The sequence below is a fragment of the Oncorhynchus keta genome, chromosome 30 (assembly GCF_023373465.1).
Source record: "Oncorhynchus keta strain PuntledgeMale-10-30-2019 chromosome 30, Oket_V2, whole genome shotgun sequence".
Lineage (NCBI taxonomy): Eukaryota > Metazoa > Chordata > Actinopteri > Salmoniformes > Salmonidae > Oncorhynchus > Oncorhynchus keta.
This window is the reverse complement of record NC_068450.1, coordinates 47,651,081-47,676,287: the sequence shown is the minus strand read 5'-3', so window position 1 is coordinate 47,676,287 and position 25,207 is coordinate 47,651,081. Positions and strand designations below refer to the sequence as shown.

The window sequence follows — 25,207 nt, the reverse complement described above, 5'->3', positions numbered from 1 at the left end:
CCACCCCTCATCACTGTCAAACGCTCCCTAAAACACTTCTGTGAGCAGGCCTTTCTAATCGACCTGGCCCGGGTATCCTGGAAGGACATTGACCTCATCCCGTCAGTTGATGCCTGGTCATTCTTTAAAAGTAACTTCCTCACCATTTTAGATAAGCATGCTCCGTTCTAAAAATGCAGAACTAAGAACAGATACAGCCCTTGGCTCACTCCAGACCTGACTGCCCTCGACCAGCACAAAAACATCCTGTGGCGGACTGCAATAGCATCGAATAGCCCCCGTGATATGCAACTGTTCAGGGAAGTCAGGAACCAATACACGCAGTCAGTCAGGAAAGCTAAGGCCAGCTTCTTCAGGCAGAAGTTTGCATCCTGTAGCTCCAACTCCAAAAAGTTCTGGGACACTGTGAAGTCCATGGAGAACAAGAGCACCTCCTCCCAGCTGCCCACTGCACTGAGGCTAGGTAACACAGTCTCCACCGATAAATCCATGATTATCGAAAACTTCAATAAGCACTTCTCAACGGCTGGCCATGCCTTCCGCCTGGCTACTCCAACCTCGGCCAACAGCTCCGCCCCCCCCCCACAGCTCCTCGCCCAAGCCTCTCCAGGTTCTCCTTTACCCAAATCCAGATAGCAGATGTTCTGAAAGAGCTGCAAAACCTGGACCCGTACAAATCAGCTGGGCTTGACAATCTGGACCCTCTATTTCTGAAACTATCTGCCGCCATTGTCGCAACCCCTATTACCAGCCTGTTCAACCTCTCTTTCATATCGTCTGAGATCCCCAAGGATTGGAAAGCTGCCGCAGTCATCCCCCTCTTCAAAGGGGGAGACACCCTGGACCCAAACTGTTATAGACCTATATCCATCCTGCCCTGCCTATTTAAGGTCTTCGAAAGCCAAGTCAACAAACAGGTCACTGACCATCTCGAATCCCACCGTACCTTCTCCGCTGTGCAATCTGGTTTCCGAGCCGGTCACGGGTGCACCTCAGCCACACTCAAGGTACTAAACGATATCATAACCGCCATCGATAAAAGACAGTACTGTGCAGCCGTCTTCATCGACCTCGCCAAGGCTTTCGACTCTGTCAATCACCATATTCTTATCGGCAGACTCAATAGCCTCGGTTTTTCGGATGACTGCCTTGCCTGGTTCACCAATTACTTTGCAGACAGAGTTCAGTGTGTCAAATCGGAGGGCATGCTGTCCGGTCCTCTGGCAGTCTCTATGGGGGTGCCACAGGGTTCAATTCTCGGGCCGACTCTTTTCTCTGTATATATCAATGATGTTGCTCTTGCTGCGGGCGATTCCCTGATCCACCTCTACGCAGACGACACCATTCTATATACTTTCGGCCCGTCATTGGACACTGTGCTATCTAACCTCCAAACGAGCTTCAATGCCATACAGCACTCCTTCCGTGGCCTCCAACTGCTCTTAAACGCGAGTAAAACCAAATGCATGCTTTTCAACCGATCGCTGCCTGCACCCGCATGCCCGACTAGCATCACCACCCTGGATGGTTCCGACTTTGAATATGTGGACATCTATAAGTACCTAGGTGTCTGGCTAGACTGCAAACTCTCCTTCCAGACTCACATCAAACATCTCCAATCGAAAATCAAATCAAGAGTCGGCTTTCTATTCCGCAACAAAGCCTCCTTCACTCACGCCGCCAAGCTTACCCTAGTAAAACTGACTATCCTACCGATCCTCGACTTTGGCGATGTCATCTACAAAATGGCTTCCAACACTCTACTCAGCAAACTGGATGCAGTCTATCACAGTGCCATCCGTTTTGTCACTAAAGCACCTTATACCACCCACCACTGCGACTTGTATGCTCTAGTCGGCTGGCCCTCACTACATATTCGTCGCCAGACCCACTGGCTCCAGGTCATCTACAAGTCCATGCTAGGTAAAGCTCCGCCTTATCTCAGTTCACTGGTCACGATGGCAACACCCATCCGTAGCACACGCTCCAGCAGGTGTATCTCACTGATCATCCCTAAAGCCAACACCTCATTTGGCCGCCTTTCGTTCCAGTACTCTGCTGCCTGTGACTGGAACGAACTGCAAAAATCGCTGAAGTTGGAGACTTTTATCTCCCTCACCAACTTCAAACATCAGCTATCCGAGCAGCTAACCGATCGCTGCAGCTGTACATAGTCTATTGGTAAATAGCCCACCCTTTTTCCCCTACCTCATTCCCATACTGTTTTTATACTGTTTTTTATCTATTTACTTTTCTGCTCTTTTGCACACCAATATCTCTCTCTACCTGTACATGACCATCTGATCATTTATCACTCCAGTGTTAATCTGCAAAATTGTATTATTTGCCTACCTCCTCATGCCTTTTGCACACATTGTATATAGACTGCCCATTTTTTTCTACTGTGTTATTGACTTGTTAATTGTTTACTCCATGTGTAACTCTGTGTTGTCTGTTCACACTGCTATGCTTTATCTTGGCCAGGTCGCAGTTGCAAATGAGAACTTGTTCTCAACTAGCCTACCTGGTTAAATAAAGGTGAAATAAAAAAACTTTAAAAAACTATCGTCATTGGATTTGCCATTGACGCCGGAGGGTGCTGGTTCTTCTACAGAGGCTGCAGCTAGAGGCTGCATCACGGTACGGCGTGGGATTCCGTGCCAGCGAGGACCTCTATCTTGACCCTCTACAGCGACGAAAGCAATGAGTGTTCTCCAGACGTCAAACAGCTTTGGATCCTGACGCTCCAGCGCCTTCAGGTCCAAGGTCGTCTGATCCAGATAATTCTTCTTCTGCCTGCGCTGTGTTTGCGCCAGGAGCTCTGATCTTCATGATCTGTGGTGGCCGAGTTGGAGTTGGAAAAACCAAGAATAAAAATGGAGCTGTGTAAAAGGCTTCGCAAGAAAACAACAATAATGGTAAACGGCTAGCTACTATTTAAAAAAAGCCGGGAGCTCAATGGTAAAGCAAATGTCAATCTAAGATACACGCACACTTTATTTTCCAGGTGCTAAATTCACCGACTGAATTGGAATTTTACCAGTAGTCAAGAAGCAGATTCCCGACCTGACAACAGTAGTGTTGCATGTTGGTTCGAATGACATTATGGGAGTGAAGTCTGAGAGACTCAGAAACAACTTCTTGTTGCTCTTGGAAACAGCTCGAAGCCTTGCGGGAAGAATCGTTATCTCAGGAACCATCCAATCTCATCGCCATTGTGGGACAGAGTTTTAGTCATATGTGGTCTTTTCATCTATGGCTAATGCGTCTTTCTAAAGACATGGGCACGTCATTTGTTGACAATTTTGATTGCTTTTTCCAAAAACAGAGGACCTTCGTCAATGATGGCGTCCACCTCCTATCATCCAACATGGAAAAGGTACTTAAACAATAACAACGATATAGGCTTAGTCCCAGTATTGCTGTAGCAAGTATTGTATCAGACTACCGTTTAACCACGTTTTCATAAACGTAGGGGTAATGTACTTAGTAATCTTGTCCCCATTCACTTGGTTCACACTGGAGATTATACTTAAGTACCCCGGTCGATATCAACAATCGACATTTTTAAAAACTGTAAGGGACTTGTTTTTTTTACATTTGAATAGATGTAGTATATTGTCAAATGTTGATTTCATTAAGATTTTAGTTTCTTAGGCTGGTCCTGATTTCTTTGTTTTATCTGAAACTTGGTTATCAAGGAGTTCTAATGATGCAGATATTGCACTGGATGGTTACAATGTTTTTAGAAATGACAGGATGAGGAGGAGTGGCTATCTATGCTAAAAATTACCTCTCACAAATTAAATCTGTCTCCATTCCAAATCTATTTGAAATTTTAGCTATAAGTCTTACATTAGGTAACAACTGTAAAGTTAAAATTGTTGGGAGTATATCGCCCACGTTCTGCTAGTCAGAATATGCTTAGCCATTTAACAGAATTATTAGCCACTTTTATATCAACTGAAGTCATTTTCCGAGGAGATTTGAACTTTGATTGGAAAACACAGGACTCAGACAGTTTTAAAGACTTTTGTACTGAGGTAAATCTCACACAATTAATCACTGAGCCAACAAGGCCAAATCTTAAGGTGCCTACAAAGTTCTCATTGCTTGATTATATACTAACAAATGCACCTGAGAAATATAGAGCTAGGGGAGTATAACCATTAGGTGTCAGTGATCACTGCCCCATTGCATGTGTTAGAGAATGTCAGAATTCATAGGGACAAACCTTGTATTAACACTAAAACAAATTGCAGAAACTTCAGTGAACACGCTTTCTTACAGGATCTTTCCCATAGTAATCTTGAATCTATTTGTAATATACATGGAGCCGAGTTGACGTTAGAAAAGTGTACTCATGTTTTTATTTCCATTGCGATAAACATGCTCCATACACTAAGGTTAGAGTGAAACATTTCTGATGCTATTCGTAAAAGAGATGTAGAATTGGCTAAGGCTAGAGAAACGTATTCTTGTTCTGACTGGCTGACTGACTTCTAGGCAGCTGAGAAACCTGTGCATCAGACTTGTTAGAAGAACAAAATCGGGTTTAATATGTTTAAATGACTTATGGGAATCCAGCCAAATTCTGGAAAGTAGTTAAAAACATTAAAGAGCAATATGCACTCCACACTCCCAAATCAGATAGGGTTGGATACTGGACTCATTACTGATACGAATGCCATTGCTAATGTCTTCAACAATCACTTCATTGCAGCAGGCAATCTTAATGAGAAAACGTCGACCACAAATGACGGATGAAAAGATACATATTAAGGGATTATGCATGAGTATGCTGATGGTCAGGGATTCTCACTAAGCCTCTTCACAGAGGAGAAAGTTATTGATGCCTTGCTAGCCATAGACACTAAGAAAGCAACAGGGGCTGACAAACTTGACCCAGGGTTGCTGGCTAGAGCTGCATCACTTATCTCTGGTGCTCTTATATTATTAACCTCATGTTGACCTCTGGGGTCATACCTAAAGATTTGGAAAACTGCCTATGTGCTGACTCTGCACAAAGGTGGGGATACTGGTCACCTTGATAATTATCGACCAATCTCTAGGTTGTCTTGTCTTGCAAAAATGTAAAGAGTCATTGGTAAATGTACAGCTGCGCTCTTTCTTGTCTGACAACTGCATACTGAACAAATTTCAGTCCGGTTTTAGACCAGGGCACAGTACTATCACAGCCACCACACTGGTTGTAAATGATATTGTAAGAGCCTTGGATAAGAAGTTGAACTGTGTTGCTTTGTTTGTTGACCTGTCGAAGGCTTTCGATACAGTTGATCATTCTCATCTGCTGAAGAGACTGACCTCATTGGGGTTGGCCTCAGATACATGTTTGTGGTTTCAGAATTATCTCAGTGATTGATCTCAGGCTAGCAATCTGACTTTCAATTGCTTCAAGGTGCACTTGTAGATCTTAGGCGGGTGCTTAATTCAAGTAAAACTAAGTATACTGTATTTTCACAATCCAATAGTATACAATTGGAAAATCTGAACATTGCTATCCATGATGGCTCTCTTTTGGAATGTGTTCCCACCTAAAAATACATTGGAATTTGGTTAGATGATAATATCTCTTTTAGAAATAACTGAGCTGGTAAAGAAGCTGAAATTGAGAATTAGATTTTTTTATAGAAATAAATCGTGTCTGTCATCACAGAAAGGAAATTGCACAGGCCACTTTTATGTCAGAGCTTGATTATGGCGATGTTTTATATATGCATGGATCAGCATCAGTACTGAAGAAATTGGATGCAGTGTATCATGCAGTGTTGCGCTTTGTTACTGGTGCAAACTTTTGCACACATCATTGCTTTGTGTACACTTGGGTTGGCTGGGACTCCCTTACATTTAGAAGGACCAGACACTGGTTGATATTGGTTTATAAAGCTGTCTCACAGAAACTTCCTAATTATCTTAACTCAAAAATCCAGAGGTCAAACAGTATTTATCAGACTCGGTCACGGGACATGCTAGTGCTAGAGATACCCCAGATTCACTAAGAGTTAGGCAAAACGGCACTTGAATATCATGCTCCACACTCATGGAATGAATTGCAGAGAGAACTCCAGTTAGATGTTTTGGTGCCCGTAAGACAGTTTAAATGCACATTACATTCACTTTTTTTTTTATTATGAACTGTGATTGCTTTTTGTAATGTGTGTTTTTCTCATAGATGTTTACTCATTTTCATATTTTTAAATCTCCATCTTGTACTTTTTTTATGTTTTAAATTGGTTTAGTTTTAAATTCTTATGAATTGCTTTGTTGTTTTTATTGATGTATCACAGGACACAACTGTAAAATAAACAGTCTCAGCTTGTTTCTCCTGCTAAAATAAAGGTTAATAATATGCAGGACATAAAGTGTATTTCTTTGCCACATTTTCTGCAGTTTTACTTAAGTGCCTTATTGTAAAAAGGAATATTTTATTCTGTACAGGCTTCCTTCTTTTCACTCCATTATCCAACGGTGTAACGGTGTTTCCTCTGACACAATGGTGCATCCGGCTTCCGGGTTAAGCGAACGGGTGTTAAGAAGCGTGGTTTGGCGTGACCCGACCTTCGCCTCTCCCGAGCCCTTTGGGGAGTTGCAGCGATGAGGCAAGATGGTAGTCACGAAATTGGGGGCACAACGTGGATAAAAATAAATACAAATGAAATCAAATGTTTGTATGTGTTCGTTAGTATTTAGCTAGCATTTGCTTTAGGATTTACATGTACTTGTTATACCACAAGGTCGGTATGAAGGTATAACAATCTGGATACCACCCCAGCCTAGCATGTGCGCACGCACGCACACACACACACACACATTCCCTCAAAGTCAAATGCATACATCTCCCTTATCCCCATGATATTGACAAATAACTCCCATCCATGATAAATTACGTGCTTTTCACGCAAACAGTGATCAATACTGAAAGGTTTGCGCTCGGGGAAACTATCAGAATTCCACCATTCGTTCATGATAGAAAATGACCTTATAAATGAGTCATGGCCCCCCTTCTATATTTATAAAAGCCCATCGATCCCACCCAGACAGTGCTATCACACCTTCTGACTCATTCTCCCTCTCTCTACCTCCCTCCCTTTCCCTTGTTGCTCCTCTCCTCTCCACCTACGGTTACTAGACTCAAGCAACCACTGTTTTCCCAGCTAGCTCTGTCACTTTGTTTCATTTTTTTCACTCCCTCTCTCCCTTTTTTCCTTTCCTCTAACCACCACTGCCTGCCTGCCTTCCCAGTTTTTGGCTCCTCAGCGCTATAGGGATGCTACACCAGCACCCGCCCTCTAGTTCTCTCCCTCTCTCTTCACCTGCTCACTAGACTGTCTCATTCATGCAGGCTTTTCAACGCTACCTTGAATTAGCTCAGGGCATCCCCTGGGGTGGGGGACGCTAAGGTGAAGTACAAAATGTCTCTAGGCCAGCCGTCAGCTACTTTCACTCACTCACTCATACAGTAGACTCATTCATGAAGTGTCCGATTTATATTTTAACGGGTGTTGTTTTCTTAGAGATGCTTCATGTAAAAGTTGTGATCCAAAGATCAGAAGGCCTGAATGTACTCATATGAATTCACATTGTGGCTTAAATAAGCTGAGACTGAGACAATGATGCTAGCAATGACACAGAGTGAGTAGGAAGAAATGCATGTGAAGCAAAGGAGAGAGGCGGAGGGAAGGATAGAGAGAGGTGACAATGCTGTAAATATGTTTGTGTGCCCGAACACGCTTCTGTGTGGGTGTGTGCACATGTTGCAGTGTAACAGAACACCGGCCATGCCCAAGCCCGCTGGCTGTGTTGGTGTTTAGTTGTGGTGGTGGCTGAGGTCCAGCATGCAGGAGTCATTCTCCATATCCTTCAGTCCAGTCAGGACAGCCGCACAGTCTGTGCCCTGTACTGTCCCCTGCAGCCACATCACAAACGACAAACTGCCAGAAAACATACTGCATAATGACTGCTACACATACACACACTGTCAATAACCCTTGGCAGACGGTATAATTGTCGTACACCCACCATCACAGCAGGCTAGCTGGCTATGAGCACCATATAACAAAAGCTAAATGCTAACTTCAGCACCATCACAGGCTAAGACACACCGAGCAGCAGATTCTCTCGATTCTATATGTCAGGGGTACTCAAGTACTATTTGAGAAAGTCCAGTCACACACATTTCCAAGGTGACAAAGTTCTGGATGGGATAATGTAATTTATCTGCATAGTAACAAACCCCCACCTCGCAACCCATGCGACCCCAAAACTGTTCACACACTCCTCTTGTTGGCAAAGAGAAAATGTTGCAGTTTTAAAGCTAACTCCCCACAATTCTACATATTTTCCATGGGGATGTTTTTGTTGTTGTTGCAGTTTTATAACTAATTTCCTGCAATTCTATGCATTTTTCCATATCTTATGTGTGTTCATATGACAACCAGGGACCTGCGATCCGTATTGACCTGGTTCTGGGTCCGGAGTCGGTCTGCGGACCACCAGTTGAGTATGGAGGCTATATGTATTGCGAATCGATTCTGTGATTTTATTGTGATTCAATGTTTCAAACATATCGCACACCATATGTCTGCTGCAGAGGGACAAGAGAGAGCCATGAGAAAACAAGTTTTGATCAGTCATGGAAATAAAAATGCGGAAAACAAAATCGGCTCCGTATTTAAAAAGAAGATATTTTGAGATGTTGTCAAAATGATATAGTCAAAAATGATTTCCCGATATGTAACTTTGCCCCCATCACTACATAGAAGCCGCATGCATGCACGCACACACGCACACACACACACACACACACACACACACACACACACACACACACACACACACACACACACACACACACACACACACACACACACACACACACAGGGGCAAAAACGTATTTTGTCAGCCACCAATTGTGCAAGTTCTCCCACTTAAAAAGATGAGGCCTGTAATTTTCATCATAGGTACACTTCAACTATGATAGACAAAATGACTATTAAAAATCCAGAAAATCACATTGTAGAAAAATTATGGTGGAAAATAAGTATTTGGTCACCTACAAACAAGCAAGATTTCTGTCTCTCACAGACCTGTAACTTCTTCTTTAAGAGGCTCCTCTGTCCTCCACTCGTTACCTGTATTAATGGCACCTGTTTGAACTTGTTATCAGTATAAAAGACACCTATCCACAACCTGAAACAGTCACACTCCAAACTCCACTATGGCCAAGACCAAAGAGCTGTCAAAGGACACCAGAAACAAAATTGTAGACCTGCACCAGGCTGGAAAGACAATCTGCAATAGCTAAGCAGCTTGGTTTGAAGAAATAAACTGTGGGAGCAATTATTAGGAAATGGAAGACATACAAGACCACTGATAATCTCCCTCGATCTGGGGCTCCACGCAAGATCTCACCCCGTGGGGTCAAAATGATCACAAGAACGGTGAGCAAAAATCCCAGAACCACACGGGGGGACCTAGTGAATGACCTGCAGAGAGCTGGGACCAAAGTAACAAAGCCTACCATCAGTAACACACTACGCCGCCAGGGACTCAAATCCTGCAATGCCAGATGTGTCCCCCTGCTTAAGCCAGTACATGTCCAGGCACGTCTGAAGTTTGCTAGAGAGCATTTGGATGATCCAGAAGAAGATTGGGAGAATGTCATATGGTCAGATAGAACCAAAATAGAACGTTTTGGTTGGTAAAAACTCAACTCATCGTGTTTGGAGGACAAAGGATGCTGAGTTGCATCCAAAGAACACCATACCTACTGTGAAGCATGGGGGTGGAAACATCATGCTTTGAGGCTGTTTTTCTGCAAAGGGACCAGGACGACTGATCCGTGTAAAGGAAAGAATGAATGGGGCCATGTATCGTGAGATTTTGAGTGAAAACCTCCTTCCATCAGCAAGGGCATTGAAGATGAAACGTGGCTGGGTCTTTCAGCATGACAATGATCCCAAACACACCGCCCGGGCAACGAAGGAGTGGCTTCGTAAAAAGCATTTCAAGGTCCTGGAGTGGCCTAGCCAGTCACCAGATCTCAACTCCATAGAAAATCTTTGGAGGGAGTTGAAAGTCTGTGTTGCCCAGCAACAGCCCCAAAACATCACTGCTCTAGAGGAGATCTGCATGGAGGAATGGGCCAAAATACCAGCAACAGTGTGTGAAAACCTTGTGAAGACTTACAGAAAACGTTTGACTTCTGTCATTGCCAACAAAGGGTATATAACAAAGTATTGAGATAAACTTTTGTTATTGACCAAATACTTATTTTCCACCATAATTTGCAAATAAATTCATTAAAAATCCTACAATGTGATTTTCTGGATTTTTTTTCTCATTTTGTCTGTCATGGTTGAAGTGTACCTATGATGAAAATTACAGGCCTCTCTCATCTTTTTAAGTGGGAGAACTTGCACAATTGGTGGCTGACTAAATACTTTTTTGCCCCACCGTACGTACGTACATACATCTCATCTTTTTAAGTGGGAGAACTTGCACAATTGGTGGCTGACTAAATACTTTTTTGCCCCACCGTACATACACACACACACACACACACACACACACACACACACACACACACACACACACACACACACACACACACACACACACACACACACACACACACACACACACACACACACACACATACATACATACATACATACATACATACATACATACATACATACATACATACATACATACAGCCATACATACAGCCATACATACAGCCATACATACAGCCATACATACAGCCATAGAACAAACCATATAAATAGGCCAAGCCATATGTACCCATAAGAATGATTCCATATTGTGGAACCTTTATTTAACTAGGCAAGTCAGTTAAGAACAAAATTATTATTTCCAATGACTGTCTACCAGGGAACAGTGGGTTAACTGCCTTGTTCAGGGGCAGAACGACAGATTTTTACAGCTCGGGGATTCGTTCCAGCAAGCTTTTGGTTACTGGCCCAAAGCTCTAACCACTAGGCTACCTGCCACCCCATATTACCCTGGTCATATATACAAGCCATATAGAGTGCATAAGCCATATGAATAACCCATATGAATATGAATATGCCCCAGATCTTCACTCCTCACCTTCATGGCCCATCTTGACGGTGTCCTCATTGGAGTTGTTGTTGTAGATGAGTACGGCGGAGGCGTTGAAAGCGGAGGCCTTGAGGATCTTCTCTTTGAAGGTGCAGTTGCCGCGCTGCAGCAGGGCCACCCAGTGCCCTGTCCGGGGGGGCACCACGAAGCGAGTGTGGGGGTCGCAGCCCTGGCGGTCCACCACTGGACAGAGGGAAGGAGAGGGGTGGAGTGTTAGGAACCTTAGCGGGCTGTAGAAAAAGGTGAGTGGTGTCAGTGTTTATTTTATTTTTTATTTTATTTCACCTTTATTTAACCAGGTAGGCCAGTTGAGAACAAGTTCTCATTTACAACTGCAACCTGGCCAATATAAAGCAAGTGTATTGAAGGTCTGCTGATAAACTACTTATAACTCATTAATATGTCATTTAGTAATCAAATAATGTCATTGTAAATCAAGAGTTAAAGCATGGAACGAGTGTGGGGTCAACCCTGCACTTTACACAGCATAGATAACAGATAGCAAAGAATTCCATTTTAAAATAAAACATATGAAGAAAAAAAATTAATTAAAACTGTTGCAGATTCTGACATTTGGACTGGTTAGAATCCACATACACACACAAATGTACGACCACAAGGACACACACAGCTCAATCTCTGTGAGCTGCTTAACCTTTATCAGTGTATAAAGCAGTTTAAACTGCACACAGCTGCCTATGGATAGCAGCCAATGGCTCATATTTCATTCTAACTATGTAACCCAGTTTAATGCCCTTTTAACAAATCCACAACCAGGAAATCCAGTGGCATATAATGGACCACTAAAGCAAAGTCCAAGTCACGGATAGAGCAATGACCGAGAAGTTTCACCGCATGTATACATCTGAAGCATCCGGTTGGCATTTCCAATCACCACCAAATATGGTGATGAGAGGAAGATAAGTGGGAGAAGATCTCAATACAGTTCCCAAAACTAGAATCTGTTAAGAACAGAGTCGACTAAGTTTGGTAGAATTTACCCTTTGCAAAACAACAAAAAAAAAACGAATAATTGTTGTTTAAAAGGAGTGCAAGGTCGAATTGAGTTATTGCACATGCACACTTCACAGAGCGGGCTCTCTCTAACGGAAATACGCAAATACATGCTAGAACGCACCTATAGGATCTCGCAAGCTTGTGCCCACCTCCTTGTTTGTTCTGCCCACTATGCTTCATATGTTCCCACTGGAAACGATAGGCCGTGGTCTATCTTGGGTTAGTTATAAAAAAATCTTTGGCTAAGAACTGCATGGAGTGACTACTGAGAAGACACAAAAGGAAAAAGGTTACACTGAATTAAGAAGAGATCTGGTTACAAAATGGGAAGTTTTTTCATATCTGTCAATCAGGCTCATGTTGTGTACTTGCCATGCCCTGCTAACCAGTGGATGGCAAAGCTCTTAATTTCAGCAGGAAACCCATGACAAAACATGCTAAGTGCATCTGAAATGGCACCCTGTTCCTTATATAGTTGACTTCTTTTAACATATAGTGCAATACTTTGTGTCAAAAAATTGCACCCTATATAGTGCACATTTTTTTAGTTTTCAATAAGGTATGATACTTTTGACAAGGGCCTGCATAGGGCTCTGGTCAAAGGTAGTGCACTATAATAATGGGGAATAGAGTGCCAATTCGGGTAAATAATGTGTAACACGGATGAGTCCCTGTGCATAAGGTCAATCGACCAAATAAACAGGCCAGTCCAAATGTCAGTCTGGTTTAAAGTTTTAATTACTTTGCGGATATGAAACAGACAGACAATCACAATATCAGTCAAAAATATAAAATTCCCAGTTTCTGCGTCAAAACCAATTTTATAAGAGGTTTTAAAAATAGGTTCTATCTGACTGTAAATTCCATGATGGCATTGTTGGCAGAATAGATGGGTGCAGTTCAATGTATGATGAATATAATTCACCCATACATTTCTTGGTAGTCCAAAAGATATTGCCATCCGGTTATAAATTACAGCTGGCCTGGTACATTGTTTGATGCACGGTTTCAGTTTCAATGACTCAATATTTTGAACAGAAACTGACAGCTGTAACTAAGGCTGGGAATGTCAATACAATCAAACTAGCAAGGGCAATGATCACACACAAGGCCTGGGGGCCGAATAGGACACACAAGCAAGTATAAATGAGTCAACAGTTGAATCATCTACTTTATGAAATTACAGCCTGATTGGGAAAGGGGGATACCTAGTCAGTTGTCCAACTGAATGTATTTAACTGAAATGTGTCTTCCGCATTTAACCCAACCCCTCTGAATCAGATGCGCTCGCGGCGGTAAATCAAACTTCAATTGGGCTGCTTTCGTGAATGCCGTTTACAGCCGAGGGAATGTGTGATAGAAAAATGACATATTTACCTGATTTGTTTGATATTAATCGTTAATGATTATATATACTTAACTAATAGTAAGACATGTCTGTTCTATTGAACGTCTGTGTGAAATGTGAGGAGCCTACAAACCTAAAGCTGGTATTCCATAGATAAAATGTGGTGGGTGTAACCCGAGATAGGGAGCCTGGGGGAATAGAACGTAATCCTTATTGTGTCTAATCTTTCTTGCATTTGGGAAACAACACCAGAAGCAGATGTCCACAGGATAAAGCCAAAGTGACTCATGGTGCCCCCCAATCTGCATGGGTGGGGTGGACCCAGCCATGACTAAGCATCTTTAAAAACTCTGCATTGTCTGTAAAAGTTAGGCTACTCGTGACCGGTCTCATTATTGCAATAATTAATTGATATTAAATAAAGATGATTGTTTGACGAAATTAGTCTATCTCAGTATGGATTTCCACAACAAAAGTGTACGGACACACGCCACAGTCCTACTAAAATATAGCAGTCTGGCTTTTTTGACAATGAATAACCAAAAAACACCATGCAAAGGAGAAATATATAGGCTTATTACAGCAAAATTTGAGCATTAGCCTTGGCTGGCTACTCAACTACAATACATTTTGGGTGCACCATACAGCAATGCTGCATTCAACCGCACCGGTGATTCATTTTTTAATTTTTTATTTATTTCACCTTTATGTCACCTTTATTTAACCAGGTAGGCTAGTTGAGAACAAGTTCTCATTTGCAACTGCGACCTGGCCAAGATAAAGCATAGCAGTGTGAACAGACAACACAGAGTTACACATGGAGTAAACAATTAACAAGTCAATAACACAGTAGAAAAAAAGGGGAGTCTATATACAATGTGTGCAAAAGGCATGAGGAGGTAGTGGAATAATTACAATATTGCAGCTTAACACTGGAGTGATAAATGATCAGATGATCATGTACAGGTAGAGATATTGGTGTGCAAAAGAGCATAAAAGTAAATAAATAAAAACTGTGGGGATGAGGTAGGTGAAAATGGGTGGGCTATTTACCAATAGATTATTTACCAATAGATTATGTACAGCTGCATGCAGCGCAATTTTAAAAAACATGTTAAGTTTAAATGTTACAACAAATCTATAGCTACATTTGTTATTTGGAGTTATTAAATACTTTTTTATATTTGGGTCGCAACATCTGCAAGCATAGCAGCAAAGGCTGGTATAATATTATGTATGTCTTTATGTATGTTAAAATGCTACATACAGCATCTTATGTACATAATTGGACATTATAAAAAGGACCATATTTTTTCTAATAAAACAATGGCCAGTTTGGGTCGCAGTTGCATGTTTTTCATGTAAAAACAAATAGGCCACGTCTGGCTCGCAAATTTGTTGTGTATTTGTAATATGGCTCGTGCACTGATTGAGTTGGACACCCCTGGGCTAGCGTACCTGTTTACGTAGCTAGCTATTTATTTAGCAAGCTAAAAACAAGGCGCCTAACCAAAAGATACTTATAGCTAAGAATATGTTGATGATGAAGTGAACATGACCTTCCTCATGCAAGATCAATATGTGGAATCTAAATCAACTCAAATCATGATTGATTATATAAAACTCATTGAGATATTGTAAAAGGACGATGATATGGTTTATTTATATTTACATCATCAAGGTTGTGTGAAGAATGACATTGATAAAAATGCGTTTTATATGGATTCGATCACAAATCCATTTCGGGTGGTTTTGGCGATTTGACTTCTATTGTCTGGCCAGTGCCCTTGACCTACCTTGAGGGTTTACACCCTGTAGTGTCATCTAACCTCACTCTCTCTTCTCTGCCTTAATATTTCAAAGGCAGATGAACACCCAAAAGCTCTTTCCTGGAATTTGGCCCAGATAAAACTCAACATCATTTGTATTCTTTATTTTTTTTCAAGGAAGGGGAGTGCCAAAAAAAAAGAAAAGCTAAGAGTCATCGTTTAAAAAAAAAAGAAGAGACGATGCAATTTGCGGCAAATGTCCCCTCCTCTCTTCATTGCTCCATGGTCTAATTCGAATTGCCTGCTTCCGACCCTGTCTGGGAAAGTGAGGGATGAAATGCACACACATGGGAATGCAATCTTAATAAGCTGCCTTCCAGGTGAATCGTGGCAGATTAATTTCAGTCACTATCGTTATGGTGTCAGCAATATCCCATTCCTGAACATTTATGTGAGTACCAGTAGCAAACATTCAAGGGAAAATGGCTTTACCACACAGTTTCTCATAGTGCTCCAATCATTTGCACATATTGAGCACGGTTTTTTAGCTACATTTGATGGTTTTGGCGCCTAGTAGTGACAGTTCAGGTCTGCCTTAGATGCATTGGAATTGGTAGTTGGGGCATGCTCATGCACATACCCACCCACAAACAATGGTCCATACTGTATCTATTTCAGGGCTGACATTGGATGGCTAAGCCACCCTGACTCTGAAAATGATGAAGTGGGCCTACTGTTGGGAGAGATACAGGAAGCACAGTATTCTGTCTCATATGAGGCGATGGGATCAAATCAAAAGGCTTGCAATATGACCCAGAAAAGCTGTAAGTAAAGCGCTATGCGCACACACACAAATGTTGGGCAATACTGGCCTGAAAGCATAAACCTCCTACGCAATGCACACAGTAACGACAAAAATCCCAGAAGCTTTTTTGCCATCAACACTCATTAGATTGGTAGACATTAATTAAGGGTCACTGACAGTTTGTTTTAATCGTCGTCGACATTCTAAATTTGGGCTATAGTCGAAAGATGTGAATTGAACACCCACACCACATGATAAGCAGAGTATTTGTAACCCGTTTCAGGAAGCTAGGCGTATGTCGACTTCATAGGAGAGGCATTTGAACATATTATTTTAATCAAAATGCGTTATTTTTGGGCAGAAATGCCTTCTGGAACATGTGAACTTTCATGTACCTTAATAACAAACTTGTATGCCATCTGTAAATACATATACTGTACAATTGTTCAATTACAAGCTTAATTGGTTTAGCCACGGAAAAAAGGCAGGAACCTTCCCGCTAGCCATGACTGGCTGAGATAACGGATGGGCTGAACATGCTGAGAGATTAGTTTGGATTGGTCTGCCATGTAGCATGCTCCTGTCTATAACGTGAGCTGCTCAGTATACATAGGCAAAGATATAACGTTAGCCTAAAGTGTTGCTACTGCTCTCAACATTGCTGCCCAGAATTTACCAGACGTTGCACAAGCACTTACAATAAACAAATCACAGAGAAGGACATGAGGGGGAACAGAGGGTTAAATACACAACATGTAATTGATGGGATTGGAACCAGGTGTGATGGAAGACAAGACAAAACCAAAGGAAAATGAAAAGAGGATCAGCGATGGCTAGAAGGTAGATCGCCGAACGAACAAGGAGAGGGACAAACTTCGGTGGAAGTCGTGAAAAAGTTGTTGGACAACTTTCTGTACACGGTCAGTGTGAACTGGAGTGACTTGACACAACGCGGGACAAACAAAATGTCTGCCATGAAATGTTAATCCAGAGTCGATCTACATTTCTAATTTTGTCAGAAAGTCGTTTTCATTGCAAGCTTGCTGGCTCGCTAGATAACTTTACGTGTATGATCTGTGTAGTAATATTATTTGCATCTCATAATCTACAACACAATTTGCATTGTTAGATATAGCCTAATGGTTAGCTAGCTAGCTAACATTGAACATAGATGCTTAGCTTTAGCTACCTCCAGATTCATACTACAGCATCTCATGCGTGGTGGCTAGCTATGACAATCAGTTTGTGTTGCTAGTAGTATGGGTTGGGATTATGGCTCAATGTTTAGCTACCTACATGTCTAAACAAAATACTCCACTTTGTCAGATGATTACATGACCCATCACGTTAGCCAGGTGTGTCTGGGGGTGATTACGGCCATCTAATGTATTTCATGAACATGTCTAGACAGTAGTGACCCATCCACTTAGCTAGTTGTGGCTGTGGGGTGGTTACAGCATTTCTTCCACATTACCCATCAATTTAGACAAGTGTGTCAGGGGTGTGCCGACATGGCCATACTCGTAATTGTATCCATAAATTGACAGTTGATAGTTGGATCGGGAAAAAAAGATAGTGTTTGAATATGTCTAAATAGATGTTGGCAAAAATATCTCCCTGCCCATTCTCACTGCAAAAAAGCTGAGGATTAGTAGCAGCATGCGGATGGGTGGGTGTGTCTGTGTGTCTCCTCAATTTGCAGAGGGCAGCCAAGTTTGCTGTCACTCAGTCAGAATGGGCATTAACATTTCATATGTTTTCCCTACCCTTGCCCCACTTGTTAGATATTATGCACATTGATAGCAAACGTCCTCGCCATGTGATGTATCATAGTAGCAGGCAGCAGCAATCCAAACGATCAGACCGATAACATGCAAGGAAAAGTGTTCGGGAGAAATTATGAAGCAAGTGGATGGGGAAATAGAGCTTCACTCTTTCCAATCAGAGCAGCAGGATAAACGCAAGGCCCACCCTTCTCTTTACAGACAGGAAAACTAGCCAGTTTAGTTATTTAGACCACACACACACACACACACACACACACGACTGACTCAAAGACAGTCACAATTTCTAAAGCGTACTGTACTGAAACATGAGTAACATGCTTGCTGGAACAATATTTATTTTATGTGGACACTTTCTATTTCTGATATTGCTACTATGCAAATATGCAAGTAACCATTTCACCGTACCGTTTACACCTTCTGTATCCTGTGCATGTGACAAATACGCTTTCAATTGATATAGTGTGTGTTTACCAGAGATGGTAATGTGAAGAACAACATGACCTGCACCAAAGTCAGACTAAGACAAAGGACTAGATAAAGTGTATTTTTACCTGGAATTTTACATTTCACTTGACCACTTTTAGTCTTGAAATCTTTGGTCGTTTGACACGACTCACTCTGTTTAGCACATGGCCTCACATGTGAATCCTTAAAAAGATGGGTGGGGCTAAGGGTTAAAGGAAATGTTCACCCACCTTGAACGTATATTGTTTTTGAGCATCTCTGCGTGATGCTCTATTGATTTCCTGGGTCATTTCATGTGTATCTGAGTTATTGGTGTTCAAGCAGGCAGAAATCTGTCTGGTATGACGTAGCACTCTGATAGAATTGCTCTCACTACACACTGGAAGTTAATAGGAATACGATTTTTAGATTGCGAAACTGTCTATCACACATGTCAGATTTAATTTCTGGCCGATGTCATAACTCGGTAGGATGTCTTCTCTCGAATGAGCCATTGATCAAATGTTTTCGATATTCCTACCTCGAGAAATGTTTGTCTGCCAGTTCAGTCCAGGGTGCATTGCATGGTTCTGTTGCCAGAAATATTATTTGAAAGGAGATAGAAATCATATTATGCCCCGTCCATGCTGCATCACGCAGTTGCTAAGCTAATCGCCACGCAATCCCTTCTCAAAGTCAGTGTATATGTTGAGAAACAGGCACATTTTCCTCAGCTATACGATATTCCTCAGCTATACGATATTACAGATAGCAAGTTAATTATCTCACATCTCAGAAAATATTTGTAATGTTGTACTTCTTGTTGACGAAATTCCTGCTAAAGTTGGTTTTGGCGCTAGCGCTTAATAGACTTCCATTCACCCCTTGAAAGAGAGCGCTCCTTGTCCTAGAATCGCCCCGAATGCACCATGTGGCCCATTGAACACTAAAATAACACATCCTAGATCTGAATTAATGAAATATTCTTATTAAATACTTTTTTCTTTACATAGTTAAATGTGCTGACAACAAAATCACAAAAAAGTTCTCAATGGAAATTTATCAACACATGGAAGTCTGGATTTGGAGTCATACTCAAAATTAAAGTGGAAAACCACACTACAGGCTGATCCAACTTTTCTAATGTCCTTAAAACAAGTCAAAATGAGGCTCAGTAGTGTGTGTGGCCTCCACGTGCCTGTATGATCTCCCTACAATGCCTGGGCATGCTCCTGATGAGGTGGCGGATGGTCTCCTGAGGGATCTCCTACCAAACCTGGACTAAAGCATCCGCCAACTCCTGGACAGTCTGTGGTGCCACGTGGTGTTAGTGGATGGAGCGAGACATGATGTCCCAGATGCGCTCAATTGGATTCAGGTCTGGGGAACGGGTGGGCCAGTCCATAGCATCAATGCCTTCCTCTTGCAGGAACTGCTGACACACTCCAGCCACCTGAGGTCAAGTATTGTTTTGCATTAGGATGAACCCAGGGCCAACAGCACGAGCATATGGTCTCACAAGGGGTCTGAGGATCTCATCTCGGTACCTAATGGCAGTTAGGCTACCTCTGGCGAGCACATGGAGGGCTGTGCGGCCCCCCAAAGAAATGCCACCCCACACCATGACTGACCCACCGCCAAACCGGTCATGCTGGAGGATGTTGCAGGCAGCAGAACGTTCTCCACGGCGTCTCCAGACTCTGTCACGTCTGTCACATGTGCTCAGTGTGAACCTGCTTTCATCTGTGAAGAGCACAGGGCACCAGTGGCGAATTTGCCAATCTTGGTGTTCTCTGGCAAATGCCAATTGTCCTGCACGGTGTTGGGCTGTAAGCAAACAGTTCTAAAAACATTTTCACTTCGTCATTATGGGCTATTGTGTGTCGGTGGGTGAGAAAACACATGAAACATTTGTTAATTCAGGCTGTAACACAATTAAATGTGGAACAAGTCAACTACTTTCTGTCGGCACATGTCACCACAATGACGATTCTGAAGTTCGCAACAGGGTCATTTTCACTCCTACTAATTTCTGAGAGTTACGGTGCAATTCAGAACTATGTTTTGTTTTTGCCCCCAAGGACAGCACTCGTCATCCACGGGCCTTGTTCAGAAAATAAGACATCTCGTGGTGCACTTCAATTTGACACTGCCCATATGTATTTCTGCAGAGCCTTCTTGGGTGATATATTCCATTGGAAGAAGACCGATGCAATGCTTTGCTGTTAAGCTGAGTTACTTGCTAGCCACTGATAGTGTCTTCATAATAGAGTGAGTGGGGTGACTCAGAGCAATGTTGCACTATGCAGCGAGAGAACACGAACAGAAAGTGTGAATCTGCGACAAGACCCACAAGACAGTAAACCACCTTCTGGTATGGTGGTGAGAATAGACGACGCTTTGCACACGGATCTTGTGTATCTCCTGTTGCACAAGGCTTTACATGGCACATGTCAAATGTGGGAAGTTGTGAAACGCATTGGTATTAAACTGAGACATACAGTACTTTTGCAAAATGCAAGACTTGTTCAACATTTTCTGGGTGACCTAAATATTGACTGGATTTCATCAAGCTGCCCACTCAAGAAAAAAAATTAAAATTGTAACCATTGCCTGCAGCCTGGTTCAGGTTATTAGTCAACCTACCAGGTTATTAGAAAACTTAGACATGACAACAACAAATTCTGAACATACACATCCATGCATCACTGACCAAACGTAGAAAGACAAGCATTGTAATGTTGAATTCCATAAAGTGAGTGTGGAAGAGGTGAAACAATTATTTTTGTCTATCAACTATGGCAAGCCACCTTGGTCTGACAACTTGGATGGAAAATTACTGAGGATGACAGTGGACGATATTGCCTCTCCTATTCACCGTCAGCTTTTGACATTATTGACCATAATCGGCTGCTGGAAAAACATATGTGTTGTGGCTTTATATCCCTTGCAGTCGTGTGGTCAGGTGCCACAAAGAGGGATTTAGGAAAATTACAATTGGCCCAGAACAGGTCAGCACGGCTGGCCCTTAAATGTACATGGAGAGCTAACATGAATAATATGCATGTCAATCTCTACTGGTTCAAAGCAGTGGGAAGACTGACTTCATCAGTACAAAAAAAGAAACGTCCTGTCACTGTCAACTGCGTTTATTTTCAGCAAACTTAACATGTGTAAATATTTGTATGAACATAACAAGATTCAACAACTGAGACATAAACTGAACAAGTTCCACAGACATGTGACTAACAAAAATAGAATAATGTGTCCCTGAACAAAGGAGTGGGGTCAAAATCAAATGTAACAGTCTGTATCTGGTGTGGCCACCAGCTGCATTAAGTACTGCAGTGCATATCCTTCTCATAGACTGCACCAGATGTGCCAGTTCTTGCTGTGAGATGTTACCCCCCTCTTCTACCAAGGCAAGTTCCTGGACATTTCTGGGGGGAATGGCCCGAGCCCTCACCATCCGATCAAACAGGTCCCAGACGTGCTCAATGGGATTGTGATCCAGGCTCTTCGCTGGCCATGGCAGAACACTGACATTCCTGTTTTGCAGGAAATCTAGCACAGAACGAGCAGTATGGCTGGTGGCATTGGCATGCTGGAGGGTCATGTCAGGATGAGCTTGCAGGAAGGGGACCACATGAGGGAGGAGGATGCCTTCCCTGCAGCGCACAGAAGTGAGATTTCCTGCAATGTCAACAAGCTCAGTCCGATGATGCTTTGACACACCGCCCCAGACCATGATGGACCCTCCACCGCCAAAATCGATCCCGCTCCAGAGTACCGCACTCGGTGTAACGCTCATTCCTTCAACGATAAACGCGAATCCGATATCACCCCTGGTGAAACAATACCGCAACTTGTCAGTGAAGAGCACTTTTTGCCAGTCCTGTCTGCTTCAGCGACGGTGGGTTTGTGTCCATAGGCGACGTTGTTGCCAGTGATGTCCGGTGAGGACCTGCCTTACAACAGGCCTACAAGCCCTCAGTCCAGCCTCTCTCAGCCTATTGCGAACAGTCTGAGCACTGATGGAGGGATTGTGCGTTCCTGCTGTACTCGGGCATTTGTTGTTCGGATGTACCGATCCTGTGCAGGTGTTGTTACACGGGGTCTGCCACTGCGAGGACGATCAGCTGTCCGTCCCGTCTCCCTATAGCGCTGTCTTAGGCATCTCACAGTACGGACATTGCAATATATTGCCCTGGCCACATCTGCAGTCGTCATGCCTCCTTGCAGCATACCTAAGGCACGTTCATGCAGATGTGCAGGTACCCTGGGCATCTTTCTTTTGGTATTTTTCCGAAAACATTTGACTTGGGCAGTACACCGGAAATAGCCATGGGATTGTTTTTCAAAATCGTCAACATCGTTGCAACTATTTATTTTAAGTTTGTCTATACATTTTCATATTTGTAGCTATTTTTTAAGTGAATAACTGCAGTCAAAGTTAGGAGATGAAACAGATTGTGTTCTTTATTTCACCGGTCACATTATTTTACATTATGAAGACAGAATAGCTGAGCCAGTCACGTGTTTGTTTGTAAATAGCACAACAGGAGAAAGCGGGAGCAGGCGAGTCCAGCTGTGTATTGACAGGGGTTGCGTTTTATATTGAAAGTCTGTGTTTTTTTGCTTCAATAGAGTGATCAGGGACGTGCAACTCTCGTTTTCCTTCACAGAATATACATTTGTGCAACACATTCGGCAGAAAATAACTTAATTTCCATCCGATGACAGAAGTGCAACGCTATTCGGCTGGGAGTTACAAGTAAATGAGATTACAACGAGAAAGCAAGGTCCTTTTAGTAGTGGCCTGAGGGCGCACAATGTGTGGTAAAATCTATTGTAATGTATTTAAAATTGTATAACTGGCTTAATTATGCTGGAACCCAGGAAGAGTAGCTGCTACTGCTAATAATAAATACAAATACAATCAGCCTTCAAAAAGTATTCACACTCCTAGACTTTTTCCACATTTTGCTGTGTTACATCCTGAATTGAAAAATTATTAAATTGAGATGTTGTGTCACCGGCCTACACACAATACCCCATAATGTCAAAGTGAAATTATGTTTTTAGAAATTAAAATGAAAAGCTGAAATGTATTTCGCCAATAAGTATTCAACCCCTTTGTTATGGCAAGCCTAAGCAAGTTTAGGAGTAAACATGTGCTTAACAAGTCACATAATAAATTGCATGGACTCACTCCATGTACAATATTTAACATGATTTTTTTGAATTACTACCTCACCTCTGTACCCCACACATACAGATAATTGTAAGGTCCCTCAGTCGAGCAGTGAATATCAACCACAAAGAAGGAAGCATTGAATATCCCGTTGAGCATTGTGAAGTTATTTATTGCAATTTGGACGGTGTATCAATGCACCCAGTCACTACAAAATACAGGCGTCCTTCCTAACTCAGCTGTCGAAGAGGAAGGAAACCGCTTAGGGATTTTATCATGAAGCCAAAGGTGACTTTAATACAGTTACCGAGTTTATTGGCTGCGATCGGAGGAAACGATGTATTTACTTCACAATAATAACCTAAATGAAAGAGTAAAAATGAGGAAGGCTGTACTGAATGCAAATATTCTAAAACATGCATCCTGTTTGCAATAAGGCAACAAAAAAACCTATATCGATTTTTTTTTTAACAATGCTAAGAATTTTTCTTCCACTGTGACATTACATTATTTTGTGTAGATCGTAGACAAAAATGACAAATCCATTTTAGTCCCACTTTGTAACAACAAAACGTGGAAGAAGTCAAGGGGTGTGAATACTTTCCGAATGGCACTGTATATTTACCAGATTAGTTTTCAACAAAGAAAGCTCTCAGAACATGGCTAGTGCTATTTATTAAAGCTACAGTTTTAACTGCACAGTTCCAGTAAATCACTTGTCTGTGGGACTCCTCCAGTTCCACACTCCCCCAGGACTGCTCTCCCTCAAAGCTCAGACTGTTTAATGAATGAGTTAGCGTAATGGTGGTGGGGAGCAGGATAACTATTGGAATCACATAACCTCGCCTGACTCACTCGGCTTAGTGGGCTCGGCTCACACAGGTGACAGAGAGCCAGCAGGACCACTGTGAGGTAAGAGGAACACCAACGTCACAGCTGAACCCTCTTAAGGTCAAGGTCAAGGTTATTATAACCAGCATTTTACTGCTAATAATCTAATATTCAGAATAACTGATTAAAAAATATATATAAAAAAACTCTGGTGATATTTACACATCTACTTTATAAGTGTGTGAGTGAGGAGGACAACTCATCCAATTTTGCCATGAATGTCAATCCCTTGGGCATCATACTGTATAAGTAACAACACACTGTACAAAAGTCATGATCAAATAACAAAGGCAAACTAAATTTGAGTGAAATCTTTCCCAAACCTGCTCTGTTTCCTTCCAGAGGCAACCAATTGGGGTATATTCTATATCCCAACATGGCCAATGTACAGTGAAACTCCAGAGAGACGATGACAGAGTCTAGGCTGCTGCCCATTGTTCTAACATTCATCTCGTCTGTGGTTAGGCTGGTGCGTCCAAGGCAATTTAACGGCACATTTTCTCCTTAACGCTGCGGATGGAGCGCTCTGTTCGACCCACCAACCTCCAACCAATCAAAATGGCTCATCCGTCATCATCACTGAAGGCTTAGGAGACTGCTCTCTCTCTGTCTGCTTCAGAGCTGCCCCCCCCCCTCCTCCTCACATTCACAGAGCCACAGCTAGCAGCCCGCAGATACTGTGGCAGCACACAATGGAAATAATACACTGCAGTCTAATAGCAGAACACCGGATGGAACTCCACTAGCAAGGCTTTCATTAGTCACCACTGACTAAGGGCATTTTCACACATAGTTCTGAGCTAT

General features: G+C 42.4%; 1 protein-coding gene across 5 annotated transcripts in view; it reads right to left on the bottom strand.

The window, feature by feature from the left end:
• rnf130 (ring finger protein 130) overlaps positions 1 to 25,207 on the bottom strand; it is a 69,271-nt gene that overhangs the window by 32,266 nt on the left and 11,798 nt on the right. For all 5 annotated transcript variants that reach the window (XM_035744568.2, XM_035744571.2, XM_035744567.2 and 2 more), the window contains exon 3: positions 11,137 to 11,331. In XM_035744568.2, coding sequence (XP_035600461.1) covers positions 11,137 to 11,331 — 195 coding nt within the window. The remainder of the gene's footprint in view (positions 1 to 11,136; positions 11,332 to 25,207) is intronic.